Source organism: Lissotriton helveticus, chromosome 12 (genome assembly GCF_964261635.1).
Source record: "Lissotriton helveticus chromosome 12, aLisHel1.1, whole genome shotgun sequence".
Taxonomy (NCBI): Eukaryota; Metazoa; Chordata; class Amphibia; order Caudata; family Salamandridae; genus Lissotriton; species Lissotriton helveticus.
Genome location: NC_136073.1, coordinates 335,758,426 through 335,778,938, shown reverse-complemented (window position 1 = coordinate 335,778,938; position 20,513 = coordinate 335,758,426). Strand labels below are relative to the sequence as shown.

The window sequence follows — 20,513 nt, the reverse complement described above, 5'->3', positions numbered from 1 at the left end:
TGCATGGTCACCAGTGTGCGGGGCATATTTTGGCACCTGGGCATTTATGTACTGGTAAGTAGCCTGTAGTTCATCAAAAAAGTGGGCGTATTACCAGGTACTTTGTCCAGCTTTTCAGTTTCAGCCTTGATGCCAGCCGGTCCCGAGCCGTGAGGTTAAATCACACTGATGGTACTCCTCGCTTTTGACTTTTCCCTAAAGTCCTACCCTTTACTCTTTTCCCTTAGAGCTTTTTCTCACCCATGGAGGACATGCAAAATATTTTCTTGTAGCTGAAGCCCACTAACTACTCATCACAGTTTAATCATTCTAGAGCTAATTATCATGTGCTTTCAGTAACTGAACCACCTTGGACCTTTCCTCCTCTATTCGTAGCACCTGGAGGACAAGCTGGACATTATTAATGGATTCAAGCCTTGGCTTTTCAGTTCCTAGTTCCCTAACACATCATTGCTTGCCAGTGACGGTTGGGGTATTTCCTTTTGTCAGTACATGTAATAACTTTACCTGTCTTATCAAAACTAGTTATTGCTATACACTTTCAGTTTCCGCCCCATGCCTTTGCATCTGCCTATTCTCTTGTCACCGGTGGACCACTTCAGTGCTGTGCACTGAGTGGTACAAAAGCACGTAGTGAACACGTAAAGAAAGGTGATGCAGTACCATGCTTTCTTTCCAAAATGTACTCCTTCCTCCAAAACTTCCATAAATACAGAGACGGTGTCACTATGTGTTGCTCACTTGATGCTCTTATGCCATGGGCAGTGTCCTCCTGTTCTTCTTGTGATATGATGTCCTACTAATTGTTGTGGGCTTGTTATATCTGTATTTCTTTGAGAAACTGTTTTCCATAATGCTGCATCTTTTGGGTTGCGTAAAAAGGTTCAGTGTATTTATTTGTTTAACAAGGACTTCTTTTGTTTTCTAGATAAAACAGACAAGATGGCCGACAACCTTGTTAATACAGAAATAAACTCTGTCCGCGTAGGTGCTGTGGAGAGTAGCTTCGGGGTTGCAGGACAACCCTTGGCTCTACCAGGAAGGGTTCTCATAGGGGAAGGAATTTTGACGAAAGAGTGTCGGAAAAAGGCCAAGCCACGAATGTTTTTTCTTTTCAACGATATCTTGGTGTATGGAAACATTGTCATTAACAAGCGGAAGTACAACTGCCAGAACATCATTCCTCTGGAGGATGTCACCATAGAGACCCTGGAGGACCTGCCAGACAGAGAGAACAGGTGGATGATCAAAACTTCCAAGAAGACTTTTGTAGTGTCTGCAGCTTCCCAGACAGAGAGAGATGAATGGATCCAACACATTGAGCAATGTGTAAAGCAGCTGCTTGCGAAAACTGGTAAGGCAGCCTCCACTGAGCACGCAGCCCCGTGGATCCCCGATAGAGCCACAGATATTTGCATGCGCTGCACACAGAAGAAATTTTCACTAGTCACCCGTCGTCACCACTGCCGCAAGTGTGGTTTTGTGGTGTGCCAAGAATGCTCTAAATTCAGATTTTTGATGCCCAAGTTGGATCAAAAGCCACAGCGGGTATGTGGCCTATGCTACAAAGAGTTAATGGCTGAAAAGGCAAAAGAGGAAAAAGAGAGAAGCAAGAGGGAGAGTTTCCATTCTGAAGTGCCCTTGCACGACCCATCCAGTGAGGATGATAGCGATAACGAATATGAGACAATGAATGCATATACCGCAGAGTTTTATGTGCCACCATCTTGATGCGCAGAAATTAATAGCTGATAATAGGGTATCCAAAGCATCATAATCGTCTTCTGTGTCTACAGCTTTCTAAACAATTAATTTGCTTTGTCGGTGCAAGCGTCCAATATCATAGTAAAAGCTACTAAACCTAAAGAGGCCAACCTGGCCTTTTATCATTCTAATATTGTCTTATTGGATGAGAAAAACGTCAGTATTAAAAATATAGATGCTAAAACAGATGAGCTTCTGACCGAAAAATACGAGGTTGGCATTTTGGGAGGTCTGCGCAAGACATTGAAGTCAAGGAGGACTGTAAAAGACATGGGAGAAAGGGAGAGTAAAGTGACTCTATATGTACCAAAGGTGGGCATAAAGGCTGTCTGGAACTATGGTGGATCTAATCATTTTCTGGAAGAAAACATACAATATAACTGGCCACCAGACAATGACGATATTTCTTGGGGATATTAGATTTTTAATGTGAAAACATCACATAAGCCCTTAATTACTAAAGGGCTTGGGCAACATGGAATAGTAGTTATGTATATAACATGTAACTTGTATAGCTCTATGAGTAAACAATCTTCCGGGTAATAAATTGTTATCATTGTATTTTCACAAGAGGGAGAGATTGGAAAAGTATGTTCTGACTGCTTCACTCTTCACCCAGAAAATATGAAAGGAAACTGCTGCCCTTGCAGAGACAATGAATTGACTGTGTTTGAAACCTTCTAGCTGCTTCAGATAACCCGCAATTCTCAATGACACCTTGGCAAAACTCTATACAGTTGGGGTGCATCATGATTAGGTATTCATCATTTTGTAAACCGGGATTTTGGGTAAATTGTATCGTTTTCATTCTAGTATATGTATATTATTTTTCTGCTTTGCTAAACATTTAAAAAAATCAAGTTGCAATTTACAGTCAAACTTGCTATCTGATCTTCGACCTTTAGGCTTCCTTTTGGGTGCAGTCATCAGATGTTATCAAATGCTTGGACACGAAAGTGGTTTTTTTAATGGATGTTCTAAAATGTTCACAGAAATATCTTAAAATCCAGAAAAATTGGTCACAAAGCCTCCTAAAGACAGACATTAGTCACTAGCAAGCTGATAGCCAATGCCAAAAGACGATCTTTCTTGCGTTGACTGTTTTGCTATGCAGTTGACGTGTTAAAACTGCTGTAGCTGCACAAACTGTTTACAGACAGATGTTATTAGACTATGCTGATGTTCAACTTGGAGTAGCATAATAAAAGCTAATCCTGAACTGAGACGGATAAGGGAAATAAAGCATAAATTTACACCATTGGGTACGTTTATAATATCGGGAACTAACAGGCAAAGATAAGATAAAGTGCATTAGTTCATAATTCGAAGCGTGAAATACATATTCTCTGTAACAAATTATTCGCTAATCCCTCACTATGCAGATAAGGAGACCTATACAGAAGAAAAGAGTGCATAGATCCATAAGTTACAGCATATTAAGAAACGAATCCTGAGATGGAACAGGTAAGATAAGAAATGCATTGAAATTCACCAGGAGTTAGTTTGGTGAAACTAGTAGCCGAATATAGGGTAAAGTTCATGAATTCAAGATCTGCAATGAGTAAAGTATATTCACCATGACACAATAATGAATGATCCATAACAAGGACAAAGTGCCCTGTGCGGGAGAAAAAAAGAGCAGTATTTTATTAATTACAATGAGTGGTACATATTCGCTCTAAATTCACATGATGATGCGGATCCTTAAGTACAGCACAAGGTGGCCATATCCAGAAATACAAGCACTTGGTTCTCTGATCTTAAGATTGAGCAGGTTAAGTCCTATGTGCACGAGTAGGGTACTGGAATACATAATTAGCTAAGTAAATGAGCATTCAAATGTCAGTGCCCAAGAACCTGGAAAAGTCACCTAAAGTGCAAAATTAGGGAAATAGTGGCAAGCCTTTGCTGTAATCACTTGCTAAGCAGAAATATTATCTAACTTAGATCTATGTACTAAGGGGAAGCAATGTGCGTGATTATCTGATTTATCTTTCTGAAACTCAATTGATGCAATGTCCTAGAATTTGAATAGACAACAAAAGGGACTGACCCAGCAGGGGAATCCAAACACAAGGCAGCTCAATGACAAGCGCACTGGAAAAAACCAATAGGTTTTGAAAAAGAACCCTCACCCTCCAACCTGGTTGGGGGCATGCAATCACCCGCTCCGCTGTAACTTAGACGTCGCAGCACAGCTGGGTTGCATGCAGCAGCCCAGCTGGGAATCCAACGATGAAGCATACCACCAACCAGGTTGGTGGGTGAGGGTTCTTTTTCAAAACCTATTGGTTTTTTTTCCACTGTGCTTGACATTGAGCCGCCATGTGTTTGGATCTGGGTCCAATGCTGGGTCCTTCCCTTTTCTTGTCTAATCATTTAATTTGGGGATAAGGATGTGCCCTTTCTTCCCCTCGCTCTCTCTTGGTTTCTCCCTAAAATTTGAATAGTGTGGCCTTTAATTCTCGAACAATGCCTGGCAAACAGGCTGCCTTGAGTGCCCTTACTCCAAGCCTGTTAATACATGGGAGTAAAATATTTCTTCGGGGAAACATTATAAGTGGACATACGCAGATTATCTGTGATAACATCTCAGAATGCTGGCCACATCCTCTACAAAACGTACACGTATAACAATATCACCATGATTCAATTTATTTCAATGGTAACAGAAGAAATCTGAGGTGAATATATTTTTCCTGCAAAGATTGTTTTCTGTACAAATAAAGATAAGGTTGAGGAAATGGCCTCTTATGAGAGTGTAAAGGGACTGTGCTCTGTCCATTATTTTAAACGCTTTTTTTTTGTGTATGAATAAATTCTTGCTGCATGCTTCACTTGTAATTTAAAATAACCATATTCTATCTTATTGTCTCAGCGTTCATTAAGTTGCAGTTCTTCTGAGAGGGTTTTTAAATTTAAGATGCTTTTGTTTGTATGAATTTAAAAATGACGTGTTGCCCCTTTCCAAATACAAGCTTTTAAGGACTCAACAGGAGCTATCCTCAGACAAAAGTAGTACTTGATAAAGTGGGCATCAGCAGATGTGGTTAAATTCCCCAATCTGAATTCGAAGTTGGCTTTCCGGAGGGCTCTTGGGTAGACCAAAAACTGTGCATGTCGCCCCAGACTACATTTTCGCCAGATCGGAATGCAACTTGACCCCAGTGGGGGACTCATAGATAATGGCTGGTGCCGACTATGCTCCAAATATCTGAAGCACACTTGTACCTATGGGTCTACGTAGCCTATTGCTTATTATCCTTAAATGGTGCAGAAAATGTAGTGACAACATTCCATGGCTTTAAGTTGATATTTAAACGTTAGTTTAGAATCTGTCCAGATTCCGAGACAGCGATAAGCTGGAGTCATGAATATCCTTTGATCTCCTAGACGCTGGACAGACTTAGATTTAGCAAAACCAAATTTCATTATCATGATCTTTATCATATTTAATTTCAGATCAATTATTTTATTCTTGGAGACCATTTAGGGCCCATGTGAAGGCCAATTTCAGTTACATCTAAAAGTGGTTGACTAGTTTCAGCCCAAAGGGCCTATAGCCCAGGCTTTCTTCAGGACCTTTGTTGACAATAAGCTACTGCATACGTGAAAAACTATAATTGTGTATTTGTCATATTACATCCATACAGGCAGAGGGATTTTCACACCTATCCTATATGTGGTATTGGCCTCACCTCACCCGGTAAACACTCAGGTGTATGAGACCCCGCCCTCTCCGTTGGTGCCTAGGGCTTAACCTCAATGTGTGGCCAGTGACAGAAGGGAAGCCCTATTCACACCTGTGCTGTCGTCTGCCACCGCTGAGGCCTATCCCATCATGTCAGCTCCTTCCCTAGCAGGGTCTTTATTGATATTTTGTCCTCCCGACTATCACCTATTGTGCCCAGATTGGCAGTCATGCCCAGATCACAGAGTGGAAACTTGTAGTTATGTGGGTTGTGTGTAAACCAGGTCACATAAAGGATCCCAGAGGAACATACATACATTCTCTCATCTAACAATGACATTTATTGAGTTTTTGAATTTTTAGACTGTACTACTGAACCAAAAAGTGCTAGTGTGCTGTACAAACAACATTGTGGGATGTAGATCATCCCTTACAAGGAACAGTTAGAATCATCAAGAGTGTTCATATGGCCTCACTCACATTAGTTGTGCAAGTACACAGACTACAGTCAGCAATTCTCTATGAACAGTTTAAAGACAAACAGGAACATTTAGAGCTGTAAGTTGAGTAGAATTAAGTTGTAAGAAGTGGAAGTAGAATCTATAATACAGAGGTTAGTTAAGGAGAAGGCAAGAAGAATATACAGTGGGACAGGGGAGAGCACATTAGAGGATATGCAGAAGATCAGAGGAAGTGAATGTTGTGGGAACAAGAAAAAGTAAAAGAGAGAATAGGAATATGAGGAAAAAATAAGGGTTATGTGTGAAGGGAGGTTTAGTCAAGGTAACATTTAAACTAATAGGTTTTCACCGTATTTCAAACACCATTAGAATCTTAGATCATCTCAAATTGACTAAAAGAGAGTTCATAGGGAAGGCGATGCACAAGAGAAGGATTGTGTTACAGTTTTTTATGTTTTTGTTTACAGGCTTTAAGCAATGTAAACTTCATAGGTCCTTATTGACACCAGGTAACGTGAGGGAGATGTGAAGGTTCTTAGGTTATTATGTGTATTGCTTTGAAGGCGATGCAAGCCAGTTTGAATTTTGTTCTACCTTTTAGGTGGAGCCAGTGGAGATCTGTGGTTTCTTGCACGAGATTTAAGACTTGCCTCCACATGGAGAACATCTTTCACCAGAATTAGAGACTATACTGGAGTGCTCACCAACATAAAGTTCTCTTAGTGGATTCTGGCCAGCACTAGGGCCTGCATAATGTGATGGAAGTACCTGGTTTGGAGAAAAGATTTAAGGTTCTCTTGACATGCAGATCTGTCTAGATTAAGCATAAGGATGGTCGAAGATCACCAGTTTCATAAATTGAAGTGGCACTTTTTCAGAGCACACACGTCTGCATGCTGGTGCATCGGCACAAGGACCTCCACCATTAGGAGTTTCAGTGATTTCATATATAGACTGATCAATGTAGGTGCTACAAAAAGGCTCTGGGGAATACCATATTTGACAAGACCAATACAGATGGGAAATTCTCTAGCCTGACCAGCTGCTTGAAGTATTTCAGAAGGAGGAGAACTACTTTTGATACTCGATCTTAATGAACACTCGGGTCTACGGATTCTGGGGAAGTCTAGTTGCTAGACTCTAGCAAAAGAGGTTGACATATGAAGAAGAATCATTCAACATGCAGTTACTACATCCAGAACTTTTAGACTTGCAGTTTCTCTTTCTTGTGGCCTTGCTACAGGAAGTACTTATCTCTGTAATGAGTAGGGAGGGACCATGTGCTCAGGACAAAGATTTAATGGTGTAGCATGTAAAACACTCAAAGTAGACACCTCAGAACCATGAAAATTAGCAGCCATTCTCAGACATACCAAAGGCCTTTTTTCTCAAGCCTGTGGACTCTTGATTGACTTACCATCAAACTTAGGTCAAACAATTCCAGGTGAAATTGAAGGAGTAAATAAATCACAGAATTCACAGCCTGATCTCTTTTGTCTGGCACCCCAGGCATCAGTATAAGATCAACATTTAGGGATCATCACATGCTTTCCTCATGAAAGCCTTCTAGAATTCAAGAACAACTTAATAAGACCAACGACGGCCCATGCAGGTAAGAGCGGTGGGGCTGGGTTGGGTTGGGGGAGTCGACAGACGACCAGGAGGGAAAATTAAATAAATAATTAATTTTCCCTTGTCGTTGTCTGTCAAAATCCCCCCCACCCGGCTTCACCGTCCCAACACTCTTACCTGCACGGGCCTAGGCTGGGAAATTGGCTGAAAATCATTAATCAGAAACTGGAAAGCAATTGCTTCATGTTTTGGAGCCCAAGAATACCAGACATTGAAGTTTGTGGTTATAATTGATCCAAATGATGAGCTGTAATCTTTGTTGTAAAATAATTCGGGTCTCAACAGCTAATGCCACAGGATTTTGGCAGGCAAGGTTGATCTGCACATAATTAATCTAGAGTGTCATCTGAAATGCATTTTCAGACTTTGTGAACGGATACTGCTGGGCCTTTAAATGTGGTATCTTTTTGGGATTATTCCATTCCACCAGAATGAAGTTTCTGAAAGAATGTTTCATGGGTAACATCAGTATTAATTGGCAGGGTAATTGCCAAATGGGCTCCTATCAAAGTTGATATGTTTGCACTCAAAGGTAAGGTAATTCACTCTTAGACCCATCATGGCATTAGACACAGTTGGTTCTAGTCTCCATCCTTGAAGATATTATAATGGCAGTAGTCAATGATAATAGTGCCACCGTGGTTTTATTAGACCTTTCGGCAACCTTCAACAATGTTGCCCACAATGTTCTAGTCATGCTTCCATCACATCCATGCAGTGTCCTGGCTTGGCTAGCACAATATTTTGAAGAGCATTCCATGTGCAACAATTTATATTTTTTTAAGCGATTGCCACAAGGGGTCCAATGGGTTCATCCTTGAGCAACCATGATTCACTTCTACAAGACGACTAGTGCTTTTTATTCACTCTTTTGGCTTCACATTCAGAACTATGCTGAAGACACACTGATTAGTTTTGTTGACCAGAAGATACAGACAATCAAATGTACATAATTTTTTCAAAACTGCCATTCAAATGTTCTCATTTGAATGAACAAAATTCCATCTTTAACAAGACTCAAGTTCTTGTGGTGTGAGGCCCCTCATGTGTCTAGTCATCAGCTGGTGGTCTTGTGATCTTTGTCAACTTTGCAAGTACATTTTCTATGTAATTTAGGATCCTTAGGTTATTTGCTCTTGCAACTTAGCCCCCCCCCCCATTCTCAGCAACAAATCTTGCGGAGAAACAAGAGTTAACTTGCTACTAGAGAGTAATGTCCTGACCAGATGATAGGGTGAAATGCATTTTCCATATAATTGCCTTTCTTCTGTTTGTGCATATAGCCGAGACCGATGTGAGCATGTGCTAGGCAGTACCCAGTACACTGTAGGCTGTCCTGATTTTGGTTTAAGCCTATAATAACTGATATAACCCCTCCAAAAGTAAAACAGCCCTCATAAGTGTAAACATATAAACACTAATAAACAACAGCAAGAGTACAATCTAAGGCTGGACTCGCCTAGTATACCAGATAGGGGTATGTGTGAGCAACTGCATTGCCAGATTTTAGAGTTTCTAATCTATTGTAAATAAACTGGATACATCTGCAAGTTTGACTTCTAGAATTGGTATTGTGGATGCAACTCCCTATTGTGTTTTGTTATAATCATTGTGTGCTACTGGACCATTTCTTTGTTATACTGTCTTCCCTGAAATGGACATGGAGAGTGTAGGAAAGTAGGATCTGCGTCTTATGGTTACTCCCACTTTTTTGCTGGATATAATGCTGTTTTTGACTAGTCTGACTGGGATCCTGCTAATCAGGACCCCCGTCTATTTGTTTTCTCCCTAAACTGTTATGCTATGCATTCAGGTACACTCCAGATTGGATACTGGGGTACCCTTATCAGTCCCTAGTATATGGTACACATGTACCCAGGGTATAGGTACCCTAGAGGTCTCTATTGGGCTGCAGCATGTATTATGCCATCCACAAGAGACCAGGCAAAATGGAATTACAGCTCTGTCATTGCAGCCTGTGTAAGTTGGTGCATGCACCACTTACTTAAGATATAGGTTTACTATATCTAAGAGTCACTGCACTTAAAACCTTTAAGCCACCCCTATAGCAGGCCTTTACAATCCTGAAAGAAGGGTGCTTGGTTCTAAGTGAGAGGGTGCTCCTGCATGAGCAGGACACCCCTGCAGCCTATGGAGTCCATTCTTCTTGGTTGCCAGTGAAGCATAAATAACACAAGAAAACTGATGATCTAAATAGGAAAAGAGAAACGTATATGTAACCATACACACAGAACAGAAGTAAGCAAAACGACCCACATTACATGAATCATCAGTCTAGCTGTAAGTAGTAATAAGAGAATGATAGCGCGAATGCGACTTCATGTCAGGAGATACCCTGAGGAGGGCAGAAAAATAAGGATTTCCATCAACTGCCCTTGGTGGCCAGTGTCATCATTTGGAAAACCAACAAATACAGGACACCCCAATAAGCCACACATGCAATCAATTATGTGTATGAACAAGCTATTATAATAGGGCTAGTTTCTAAAAATGAAAAATAAAATGAAATTCCATCTGTCCTCAGAGTGAAGTATAAAAGAATTGTAAAATACATGTATAGTATTCCACCCAAAAAGGCACGAAATACCGAGTGTGGCAAATGTATATGGCTCAACCCTCCAAAATATTCGAGCTGCCATGGCATTATTCAGGGTCCCCAATATGCTTGCCTCTACCCAGAACTAGTATTTGTAAAAAAAGAGCTCAGTTACATAGGTAATAAGAATTTAGGCAGGGTCAACAGCACCGGGAGTTATGTTTGTGCCCCAGCGTGCTGAGTAGATCGTAATGCCATTAATCAATCGGCCCCCACACCCAGAGTTTATCAAAAATGCGACGAGGAATGGAAGCATTACATTTTTGTAAGATAGAGCACAGATCGTGTTGCATATCACCACGCTTACCTAACCGTCGATACCCCGGATATATCCTGAGGCAGGGGGAGGTAGCGTTTCTCTCCAGACGGCTGCCATTAGTGCTAGTCACGGGAATCCATGTGACCCATGACATCAGTGAGCCTGAGCCAATCGGAGACTAAAACTACAAAATGACGTCATCGGACTGTCAAATGTAGTATGAAAGGTAATGCTATGTGTCTCTTCCGATATGCATTCAAAGTATACGCCGGAGAAATCCATAGGACCCTCGTGTGTCAGAGCAGTCCGGGCATGAAAAAGAAGTTATTTCAAAGCGAACAATATTTTAAAGCCAAACGAGGCATTCACAAAGCGAATGTTCAGGTGATAATGTTCCTTTCAGTGTTTGAAAAAGTTATAGTAGATATGCAGTGAGGGGCTAACCTGGCCATATGTTGTTGAGTCTGCTCAAATAATCAGAGTCATGTACAAGATGTATAATATAAATATATATATAAATGAGATTCATACCCTTTCCTCTCATATATATTGGTGTTAATATAGTATTACAGAATATATAACCATTTATATTGCCAGTGAAGCAGCCATATACTAATATAGAGGGGCATTGCGTGAGACGCGCGATGACCATCTCGAAAATGGCTGCCACGAACACTATCATGTTTGGTGTCAAACATGTTGGAATCATACCCCCACACCATTACCCGTGTGGGAGGTATGATCCACCCACGGGAGAGCCCTCTGTTGGGCTCTCATTGTTCCCGGTACCAGCCTTCTAGTCCCGGATGCTGCCAACCAGAGACACATTTCTTCCCTCCTACTGCTGAGCCAAGTTTGAGCAGGGGAAGGCAGGACAATAGGCATCCTGTCACAAGGAGGTGTGACCACCTCCCAGACAGGATTGAGTGTATTAGGGCTGGGTGGGTGTGCTTGCCAGTGCCTGAAAGTCTGCATGAGGGGCACATTTGGTGTCTCTGTGCATAGTCCTGTTCAAACCAGTCCTGGCAGCCATTGGCTCCCGCTCTGGTGGGAAACTGGACAAAGGACATGGGAGTAACTTCCCCCCCATCCAGACCCTCCTCTGGGAGGGTCCCTTGAATCTTCCCAACGCTTTCCTTGGGGCACTTACCTGGGTGTAGGTCCCTAGATTTGTCGAAAACAAGATTCAGAACTGAAACCACTGCACTTCGACCGTCTGGGCATTCTGGACTTTGCTGGACTTCATTTGGGCCTGACTTCATCTCCCTCTCTGTCTGCTGCCTTGTCTGTGCCTGTACACGATACAGGATCCGTGTAGGGCCTGTGGAGCATCCAAGACACCCAAAGACAATCTCCCTTGGAGTGACAGAGTCACTCCCCAGCATTCGAAGGCACCGCAACACTGCTGACTGGTCTGCTGATCCCAAGCTACTACAGACTCTGAAGGTTTCAACAACACAGTTAGGTTTCTGCGTGTCTTGGGGCCCCGAGCTGCACTCTCACCCAGTTTGAAGTCAGAATCCCTTGGGGGGGCTGCAATACCTGAACCCCTGAGCACCACATACTATTGCAAGTGCAAATGTTTGTTGGCAATTCTGCAGCAAGTACACAAGTCCCCATAGCTGCAGAGTCAAGGTCATCAACATCTATCCTGAAGCACCCGACATCGGTGGGCATTCGTCTACTGAGTACCTGGTCACTCTCGAGTGACCCAGACTCTGTCCCCTCTGCGTTCAGGTAATCCTCACCAAGAATCCATGTTTGGATTTCCACTGCCACTTCTCTTCTTCCAGCAGTGGCACTTTCTGGTCCCAGGATGGTTGTTTCCGGTTCAGGGAATTCCAGGCTTGGCAGTTCCGGCTGGACTGTTCCCATGAGGCACAGGGTCAAGACTGATTTGCAAATAGCTCGGTCGGAACTGAGATGGCGAAGTGAGGTAAAGATTGATGATGGATTCAACCCAAATCTGTGACTTGGGGTGAGTGTCTGAAACGTTTCAGCGCTCCATCCATCATCTCCTTGTGCTTACTTTCCTGAAGTCCTCCATTGGGTTTGACTGCAGTTTCTGACACCACATCACACCTATGCACCCGGCTTCCCAGGATAGGTAACTTGGGTACCATAGTATCCACGGGTGGGATGGTTCTCCACCCTTTTGTCTTCCACTGGGTTTCTTCAGGGTCCACTGAGAAGGGTTATTAATCTTTAGAAATCCAACCGCGACTTGCACATAGACTTGTACTGAGCACGTGATTGTGTTCCACACACTGCTTGCGCTCTTCGTGGGGTCCCTATCTACTCACCTTGGGTGGTTCCTTGTGGTTCCAGCAATTCTACAGCCTCTCAACATTGTCCTGACTCGAGTCGCAGTTCTTCTACCACCTTTTAAGTATATGGTTTGGCCCGCCCCTGGGGCCCACTGTGTATTAGTACTATTTACTGTGATTTATTTGCTATATGTTACAAAGATGGTCTGTAGGCAGAAGAAACACCAACTCCAGGTGGGTTCAGGTAATATTTATTCACTGTCCCCACTGCTCCACTCCTGTCACAGACTCCAGGTGCCTCACAAGCCCAACATTCTAATGTAGCCTTTAGAACCCCTGAGTGGGAACATTCTATATAACAATAGAGAGGAGGGGGAAAGGAAGGTACCAAGTGGGAAGAATGAAATTACAACACATCTTCCCCCTTTAGGGAAATAAAAGAGAGAAAAAGAAGGAGAAGAATGGAGGCTAGCCAAAGATATGGTTGACATGTCCAACTGAAATTGTTCAGGTGTTCATGACATAGTCTTTATGCCAGACCGGCATTTTGGATTCTCGGCGAGTAGTGATCTCACTGCTATGGGGGTTTGACTCGCTCCCCCTTGCAGAACTCTCACTGGAGGACCATTGACGGAAATCATGTCGAACCAGTCTGTCCATGCTCCACCATTATCCATTATCCATTATGGCAGCATTTAGTTTAGTTGCAGCAATACGCATTGGTTGGGAGAATTTGGATATACACCCTTCCCAGCCGGTAGGCCTCTTTACATACACCCAGTCCTCAACATCCCATAGTTAACTTTTGGTGCCATACTTGACATTGCATTTGTTTTCATACTTCACTTGGTTGAGTGCAATTGTGTCTCTGGCCAGGTCGGGGTCTTGAGAAACTCTATCCTCTCCCTCCCAACCAACCCGGAAACATTTTTGCACATGGTTTTCTTCCTTTAAGGGCAGTCATGGGTGACACTCCCGTTACAGAGCTGGGAGTGGGATAGTAAGCCCACAACATTTCCTGCACAGGGTTTTCTATGTCCAAGAGGCTGGAGCAGGCTAACTGGATGCATTCCTTAACCATATGGTTGATTCTCTCCACCAACCCATTGGCCCTGGGGCAGTATGAGGCAGTCTTAAAGTGGCAAACATTAAGGTGAGCCAGGAACTCCACCATGGCAAAAGACGTAAATTGGACTCCGTTATCTGTTACAATAGTGACCGGGATGCCTTCACTGTAAAAAGAAACTTTATCATGTGCTCTGTGGTGATTTGGTGAACCATTTTAAAAACCACTTGGTGACAATTGAAATTTACCATGACCAGTGCGTAGCGTTTGGTCACCCCTGCCTTGTTGATGGGACCAATGATGTCTAGGGCTACTTTCTCCCAAGGTTTGTCGGGGACTTGTACAGCTGATATAGGAGCCCTATGAACAACCTTGGTTTTGTCGCTGTTGACACATATAGTGCAGTCTTTCACTTTGACCACAACCATGCTGTCCATACCTGGGAACCAGAAGCGCTCCCTCATCCTTATTCTGGGTTGTTGGGGTCTAGTTTGATCCCTAATTCCTTTTGGTATTGCCACCCCAAAAGGTTGGACCCTTCCTTGACAACATAGACTTTGCCTACAGAAGTGAGATTTTTAAAGGTGATGAGAGATTTGAACATTCCTTTGAGAGGAATGGGGTCACGGTAATACCCACTGTGGGTAATGTCCGGGGCTTGAAGACCTTCCACTTTAGCATTTCAAATCTTGCCATAATCTACTGAGTTGATGAAGGTGTAAGGGGAGCAGAAGTCCGCATACACTTTGATGGGGTTGCTGTCAAGGCTGATGTCACAAACTGAGTAGTTAACAACATTGATGTTGATGAGGTCACCTACTTGCAAAATTATTTTCTTGACCGACTGTTTGACCTCCTCAAGTTCTCTGCTTCTGCTACGTTTCTCTTTGTGAAAGGAGTAGGGAGGGACCACGTGCTCAGGACAAAGATTTAATGGTGTAGCATGTAAAACACTCAAAGTAGACACCTCAGAACCATGTAAATTAGTAGCCATTCTCAGACATACCAAAGGCCTTTTTTTCTCAAGCCTGTGGACTCTTGATTGACTTACCACCAAACTTAGGTCAAACAATTCCAGGTGAAATTGAAGGAGTAAATAAATCACAGAATTCCCACAGCCCGATCTCTTTTGTCTGGCACCCCAGGCATCAGTATGAGATCGACATTTAGGGATCATCACATGCTTTCCTCATGAAAGCCTTCTAGAATTCAAGAACAGACTTAATAAGACCAACGACGGCCCATGCAGGTAAGAGCGGTGGGGCTGGGTTGGATGGGGGGGGGGTCAACAGACAACCAGGAGGGAAAATTAAATAAATAATTAATTTTCCCTTGTCGTTGTCTGTCAAAATCCACCCCACCCGGCTTCACCGTCCCAACACTCTTACCTGCACGGGCCTCGGCTGGGAAATTGGCTGTAAATCATTAATCAGAAACTGGAAAGCAATTGCTTCATGTTTTGGAGCCCAAGAATACCAGACATTAAAGTTTGTGTTTATAAATGATCCAAATGATAAGCTGTAATCTTTGTTGTAAAATAATTCGGGTCTCAACAGCTAATGCCACAGGATTTTGGCAGGCAAGGTTGATCTGCACATAATTAATCTAGAGTGTCATCTGAAATGCATTTTCAGACTTTGTGAACGGATACTGCTGGGCCTTTAAATGTGGTATCTTTTTGGGATTATTCCATTCCACCAGAATGAAGTTTCTGAAAGAATGTTTCATTGGTAACATCAGTATTAATTGGCAGGGTAATTGCCAAATGGGCTCCTATCAAAGTTGATATGTTTGCACTCAAAGGTAAGGTAATTCACTCTTAGACCCATCATGGCATTAGACACAGTTGGTTCTAGTCTCCATCCTTGAAGATATTATAATGGCAGTAGTCAATGATAATAGTGCCACCCTGGTTTTATTAGACCTTTCGGCAACCTTCAACAATGTTGCCCACAATGTTCTAGTCATGCTTCCATCACATCCATGCAGTGTCCTGGCTTGGCTAGCACAATATTTTGAAGAGCATTCCATGTGCAACAATTTATATTTTTTTAAGCGATTGCCACAAGGGGTCCAATGGGTTCATCCTTGAGCAACCATGATTCACTTCTACAAGACAACTAGTGCTTTTTATTCACTCTTTTGGCTTCACATTCAGAACTATGCTGAAGACACACTGATTAGTTTTGTTGACCAGAAGATACAGACAATCAAATGTACATAATTTTTTCAAAACTGCCATTCAAATGTTCTCATTTGAATGAACAAAATTCCATCTTTAACAAGACTCAAGTTCTTGTGGTGTGAGGCCCCTCATGTGTCTAGTCATCAGCTGGTGGTCTTGTGATCTTTGTCATTTTTGCAAGTACATTTTCTATGTAATTTAGGATCCTTAGGTTATTTGCTCTTGTAACTTAGCCCCCCCCCCATTCTCAGCAACAAATCTTGCGGAGAAACAAGAGTTAACTTGCTACTAGAGAGTAATGTCCTGACCAGATGATAGGGTGAAATGCATTTTCCATATAATTGCCTTTCTTCTGTTTGTGCATATAGCCGAGACCGATGTGAGCATGTGCTAGGCAGTACCCAGTACACTGTAGGCTGTCCTGATTTTGGTTTAAGCCTATAATAACTGAGATAACCCCTCCAAAAGTAAAACAGCCCTCATAAGTGTACACATATAAACACTAATAAACAACAGCAAGAGTACAATCTAAGGCTGGACTCGCCTAGTATACCAGATAGGGGTTGAAACGTTGATTGCAATTTGATTACCAGCCAGGACAACTATAATTCATTTGACAGTGTTCACATATAGCTATGTGATTTCTCTGGAACAATTGACCTTTACTTAGGCCGGATCAGTATCACCATACAAATGTGATGAATATATGCCACACTACCCTGTCCTTGTCCACTACCCTCACGTTTTCACTTTTATCACAACCACTTCTCATTCCCTGCTTCCCAGCCCTGAGCACCAAATATTGTAAATATTGACATTTTTCTGAATATGTGTGAGCAACTGCATTGCCAGATTTTAGAGTTTCTAATCTATTGTAAATAAACTGGATACATCTGCAAGTTTGACTTCTAGAATTGGTATTGTGGATGCAACTCCTTATTGTGTTTTGTTATAATCATTGTGTGCTACTGGACCATTTCTTTGTTATACTGTCTTCCCTGAAATGGACATGGAGAGTGTAGGAAAGTAGGATCTGCGTCTTATGGTTACTCCCACTTTTTTGCTGGATATAATGCTGTTTTTGACTAGTCTGACTGGGATCCTGCTAATCAGGACCCCAGTCTATTTGTTTTCTCCCTAAACTGTTATGCTATGCATTCAGGTACACTCCAGATTGGATACTGGGGTACCCTTATCAGTCCCTAGTATATGGTACACATGTACCCAGGGTATAGGTACCCTAGAGGTCTCTATTGGGCTGCAGCATGTATTATGCCATCCACAAGAGACCAGGCAAAATGGAATTACAGCTCTGTCATTGCAGCCTGTGTAAGTTGGTGCATGCACCACTTACTTAAGATATAGGTTTACTATATCTAAGAGTCACTGCACTTAAAACCTTTAAGCCACCCCTATAGCAGGCCTTTACAATCCTGAAAGAAGGGTGCTTGGTTCTAAGTGAGAGGGTGCTCCTGCATGAGCAGGACACCCCTGCAGCCTATGGAGTCCATTCTTCTTGGTTGCCAGTGAAGCATAAATAACACAAGAAAACTGATGATCTAAATAGGAAAAGAGAAACGTATATGTAACCATACACACAGAACAGAAGTAAGCAAAACGACCCACATTACATGAATCATCAGTCTAGCTGTAAGTAGTAATAAGAGAATGATAGCGCGAATGCGACTTCATGTCAGGAGATACCCTGAGGAGGGCAGAAAAATAAGGATTTCCATCAACTGCCCTTGGTGGCCAGTGTCATCATTTGAAAACCCCAATAAGCCACACATGCAATCAATTATGTGTATGAACAAGCTATTATAATAGGGCTAGTTTCTAAAAATGAAAAATAAAATGAAATTCCATCTGTCCTCAGAGTGAAGTATAAAAGAATTGTAAAATACATGTATAGTATTCCACCCAAAAAGGCACGAAATACCGAGTGTGGCAAATGTATATGGCTCAACCCTCCAAAATATTCGAGCTGCATGGCATTATTCAGGGTCCCCAATATGCTTGCCTCTACCCAGAACTAGTATTTGTAAAAAAAGAGCTCAGTTACATAGGTAATAAGAATTTAGGCAGGGTCAACAGCACCGGGAGTTATGTTTGTGCCCCAGCGTGCTGAGTAGATCGTAATGCCATTAATCAATCGGCCCGCACACCCAGAGTTAATCAAAAATGCGGCGAGGAATGGAAGCATTACATTTTTGTAAGATAGAGCACAGATCGTGTTGCATATCACTACGCTTACCTAACCGCCGATACCCCGGATATATCCTGAGGCAGGGGGAGGTAGCGTTTCTCTCCAGACGGCTGCCATTAGTGCTAGTCACGGGAATCCATGTGACCCATGACATCAGTGAGCCTGAGCCAATCGGAGACTAAAACTACAAAATGACGTCATCGGACTGTCAAATGTAGTATGAAAGGTAATGCTATGTGTCTCTTCCGATATGCATTCAAAGTATACGCCGGAGAAATCCATAGGACCCTCGTGTGTCAGAGCAGTCCGGGCATGAAAAAGAAGTTATTTCAAAGCGAACAATATTTTAAAGCCAAACGAGGCATTCACAAAGCGAATGTTCAGGTGATAATGTTCCTTTCAGTGTTTGAAAAAGTTATAGTAGATATGCAGTCAGGGGCTAACCTGGCCATATGTTGTTGAGTCTGCTCAAATAATCAGAGTCATGTACAGGATGTATAATATAAATATATATATAAATGAGATTCATACCCTTTCCTCTCATATATATTGGTGTTAATATAGTATTACAGAATATATAACCATTTATATTGCCAGTGAAGCAGCCATATACTAATATAGAGGGGCATTGCGTGAGACGCGCGATGACCATCTCGAAAATGGCTGCCACGAACACTATCATGTTTGGTGTCAAACATGTTGGAATCATACCCCCACACCATTACCCGTGTGGGAGGTATGATCCACCCACCGGCTCCCACTCTGGTGGGAAACTGGACAAAGGACATGGGAGTAACTTCCCCCCCATCCAGACCCTCCTCTGGGAGGGTCCCTTGAATCTTCCCAACGCTTTCCTTGGGGCACTTACCTGGGTGTAGGTCCCTAAAATTTGTCAAAAACAAGATTCAGAACTGAAACCACTGCACTTCGACCGTCTGGGCATTCTGGATTTTGCTGGACTTCATTTGGGCCTGACTTCATCTCCCTCTCTGTCTGCTGCCTTGTCTGTGCCTGTACACAATACAGGATCAGTGTAGGGCCTGTGGAGCATCCAAGACACCCAAAGACAATCTCCCTTGGAGTGACAGAGTCACTCCCCTGCATTCGCAGGCACCGCAACACTGCTGACTGGTCTGCTGATCCCAAGCTACTACAGACTCTGAAGGTTTCAACAACACAGTTAGGTTTCTGCGTGCCTTGGGGCCCCAAGCTGCACTCTCACCCAGTTTGAAGTCAGAATCCCTTGGGGGGGCTGCAATACCTGAAAACCAGTGCACCACATACTTTTGCAAGTGCAAATGTTTGTTGGCAATTCTGCAGCAAGTACACAAGTCCCCATAGCTGCAGAATCAAGGTCATCAACATCTATCCTGAAGCACCCGACATCGGTGGGCATTCATCTACCGAGTACCTGGTCACTCTCTAGTGACCCAGACTCTGTCCCCTCTGCTTTCAGGTAATCCTCACCAAGAATCCATGTTTGGATTTCCACTGCCACTTCTCTTCTTCCAGCAGTGGCACTTTCTGGTCCCAGGATGCTTGTTTCCGGTTCAGGGAATTCCAGGCTTGGCAGTTCCGGCTGGACTGTTCCCATGAGGCACAGGGTCAAGACTGATTTGCAAATAGCTCGGTCGGAACTGAGATGGCGAAGTGAGCTAAAGAATGATGATGGATTCAACCCAGATCTGTGACTGGGGGTGAGTGTCTGAAAAGTTTCAGCAGTCCATCCATCATCTCCTTGTGCTTACTTTCCTGAAGTCCTCCATTGGGTTCGACTGCAGTTTCTGACACCACATCATACCTATGCACCTGGCTTCCCAGGATAGGTAACTTGGGTACCATAGTATCCACGGGTGGGATGGTTCTCCACCCTTTTGTCTTCCACTGGGTTTCTTCAGGGTCCACTGAGACGGGTTCTTAATATTTAAAAATCCAACCGCGACTTGCACATAGACTTGTACTGAGCACGTGATTGTGTTCCACACACTGCTCGCGCTCTTTGTGGGGTCCCTATCTACTCACCTTGGGTGGTTCCTTGTGGTTCCAGCAATTCTACAGCCTCTCAACATTGTCCTGACTCGAGTCGCAGTTCTTCTACCACCTTTTAAGTGTATGGTTTGGTCCGCCCCTGGGGCCCACTGTGTATTAGTACTATTTACTGTGATTTATGTGCTATATGTTACAAAGATGGTCTGTAGGCAGAAGAAACACCAACTCCAGGTGGGTTCAGGTAAGATTTATTCACTGTCCCCACTGCTCCACTCCTGTCACAGACTCCAGGTGCCTCACAAGCCCAACATTCTAAGGTAGCCTTCAGAGCCCCTGAGTGGGAACATTCTATATAACAATAGAGAGGAGGGGGAAA

At 43.0% G+C, this 20,513-nt stretch overlaps 1 protein-coding gene across 1 annotated transcript in view; it reads left to right on the top strand.

Moving 5' to 3' along the window:
• The window catches only part of PLEKHF1 (pleckstrin homology and FYVE domain containing 1), a 66,095-nt gene extending 61,565 nt beyond the window's left edge, over window positions 1–4,530 (top strand). Inside the window, exon 2 of the mRNA XM_078671311.1 lies at window positions 929–4,530. Within this exon, the coding sequence (XP_078527437.1) occupies window positions 943–1,731 (789 nt within the window). The 5' untranslated portion in view covers window positions 929–942 and the 3' untranslated portion in view covers window positions 1,732–4,530. The remainder of the gene's footprint in view (window positions 1–928) is intronic.
• Window positions 4,531–20,513: the final 15,983 nt, after the last annotated feature.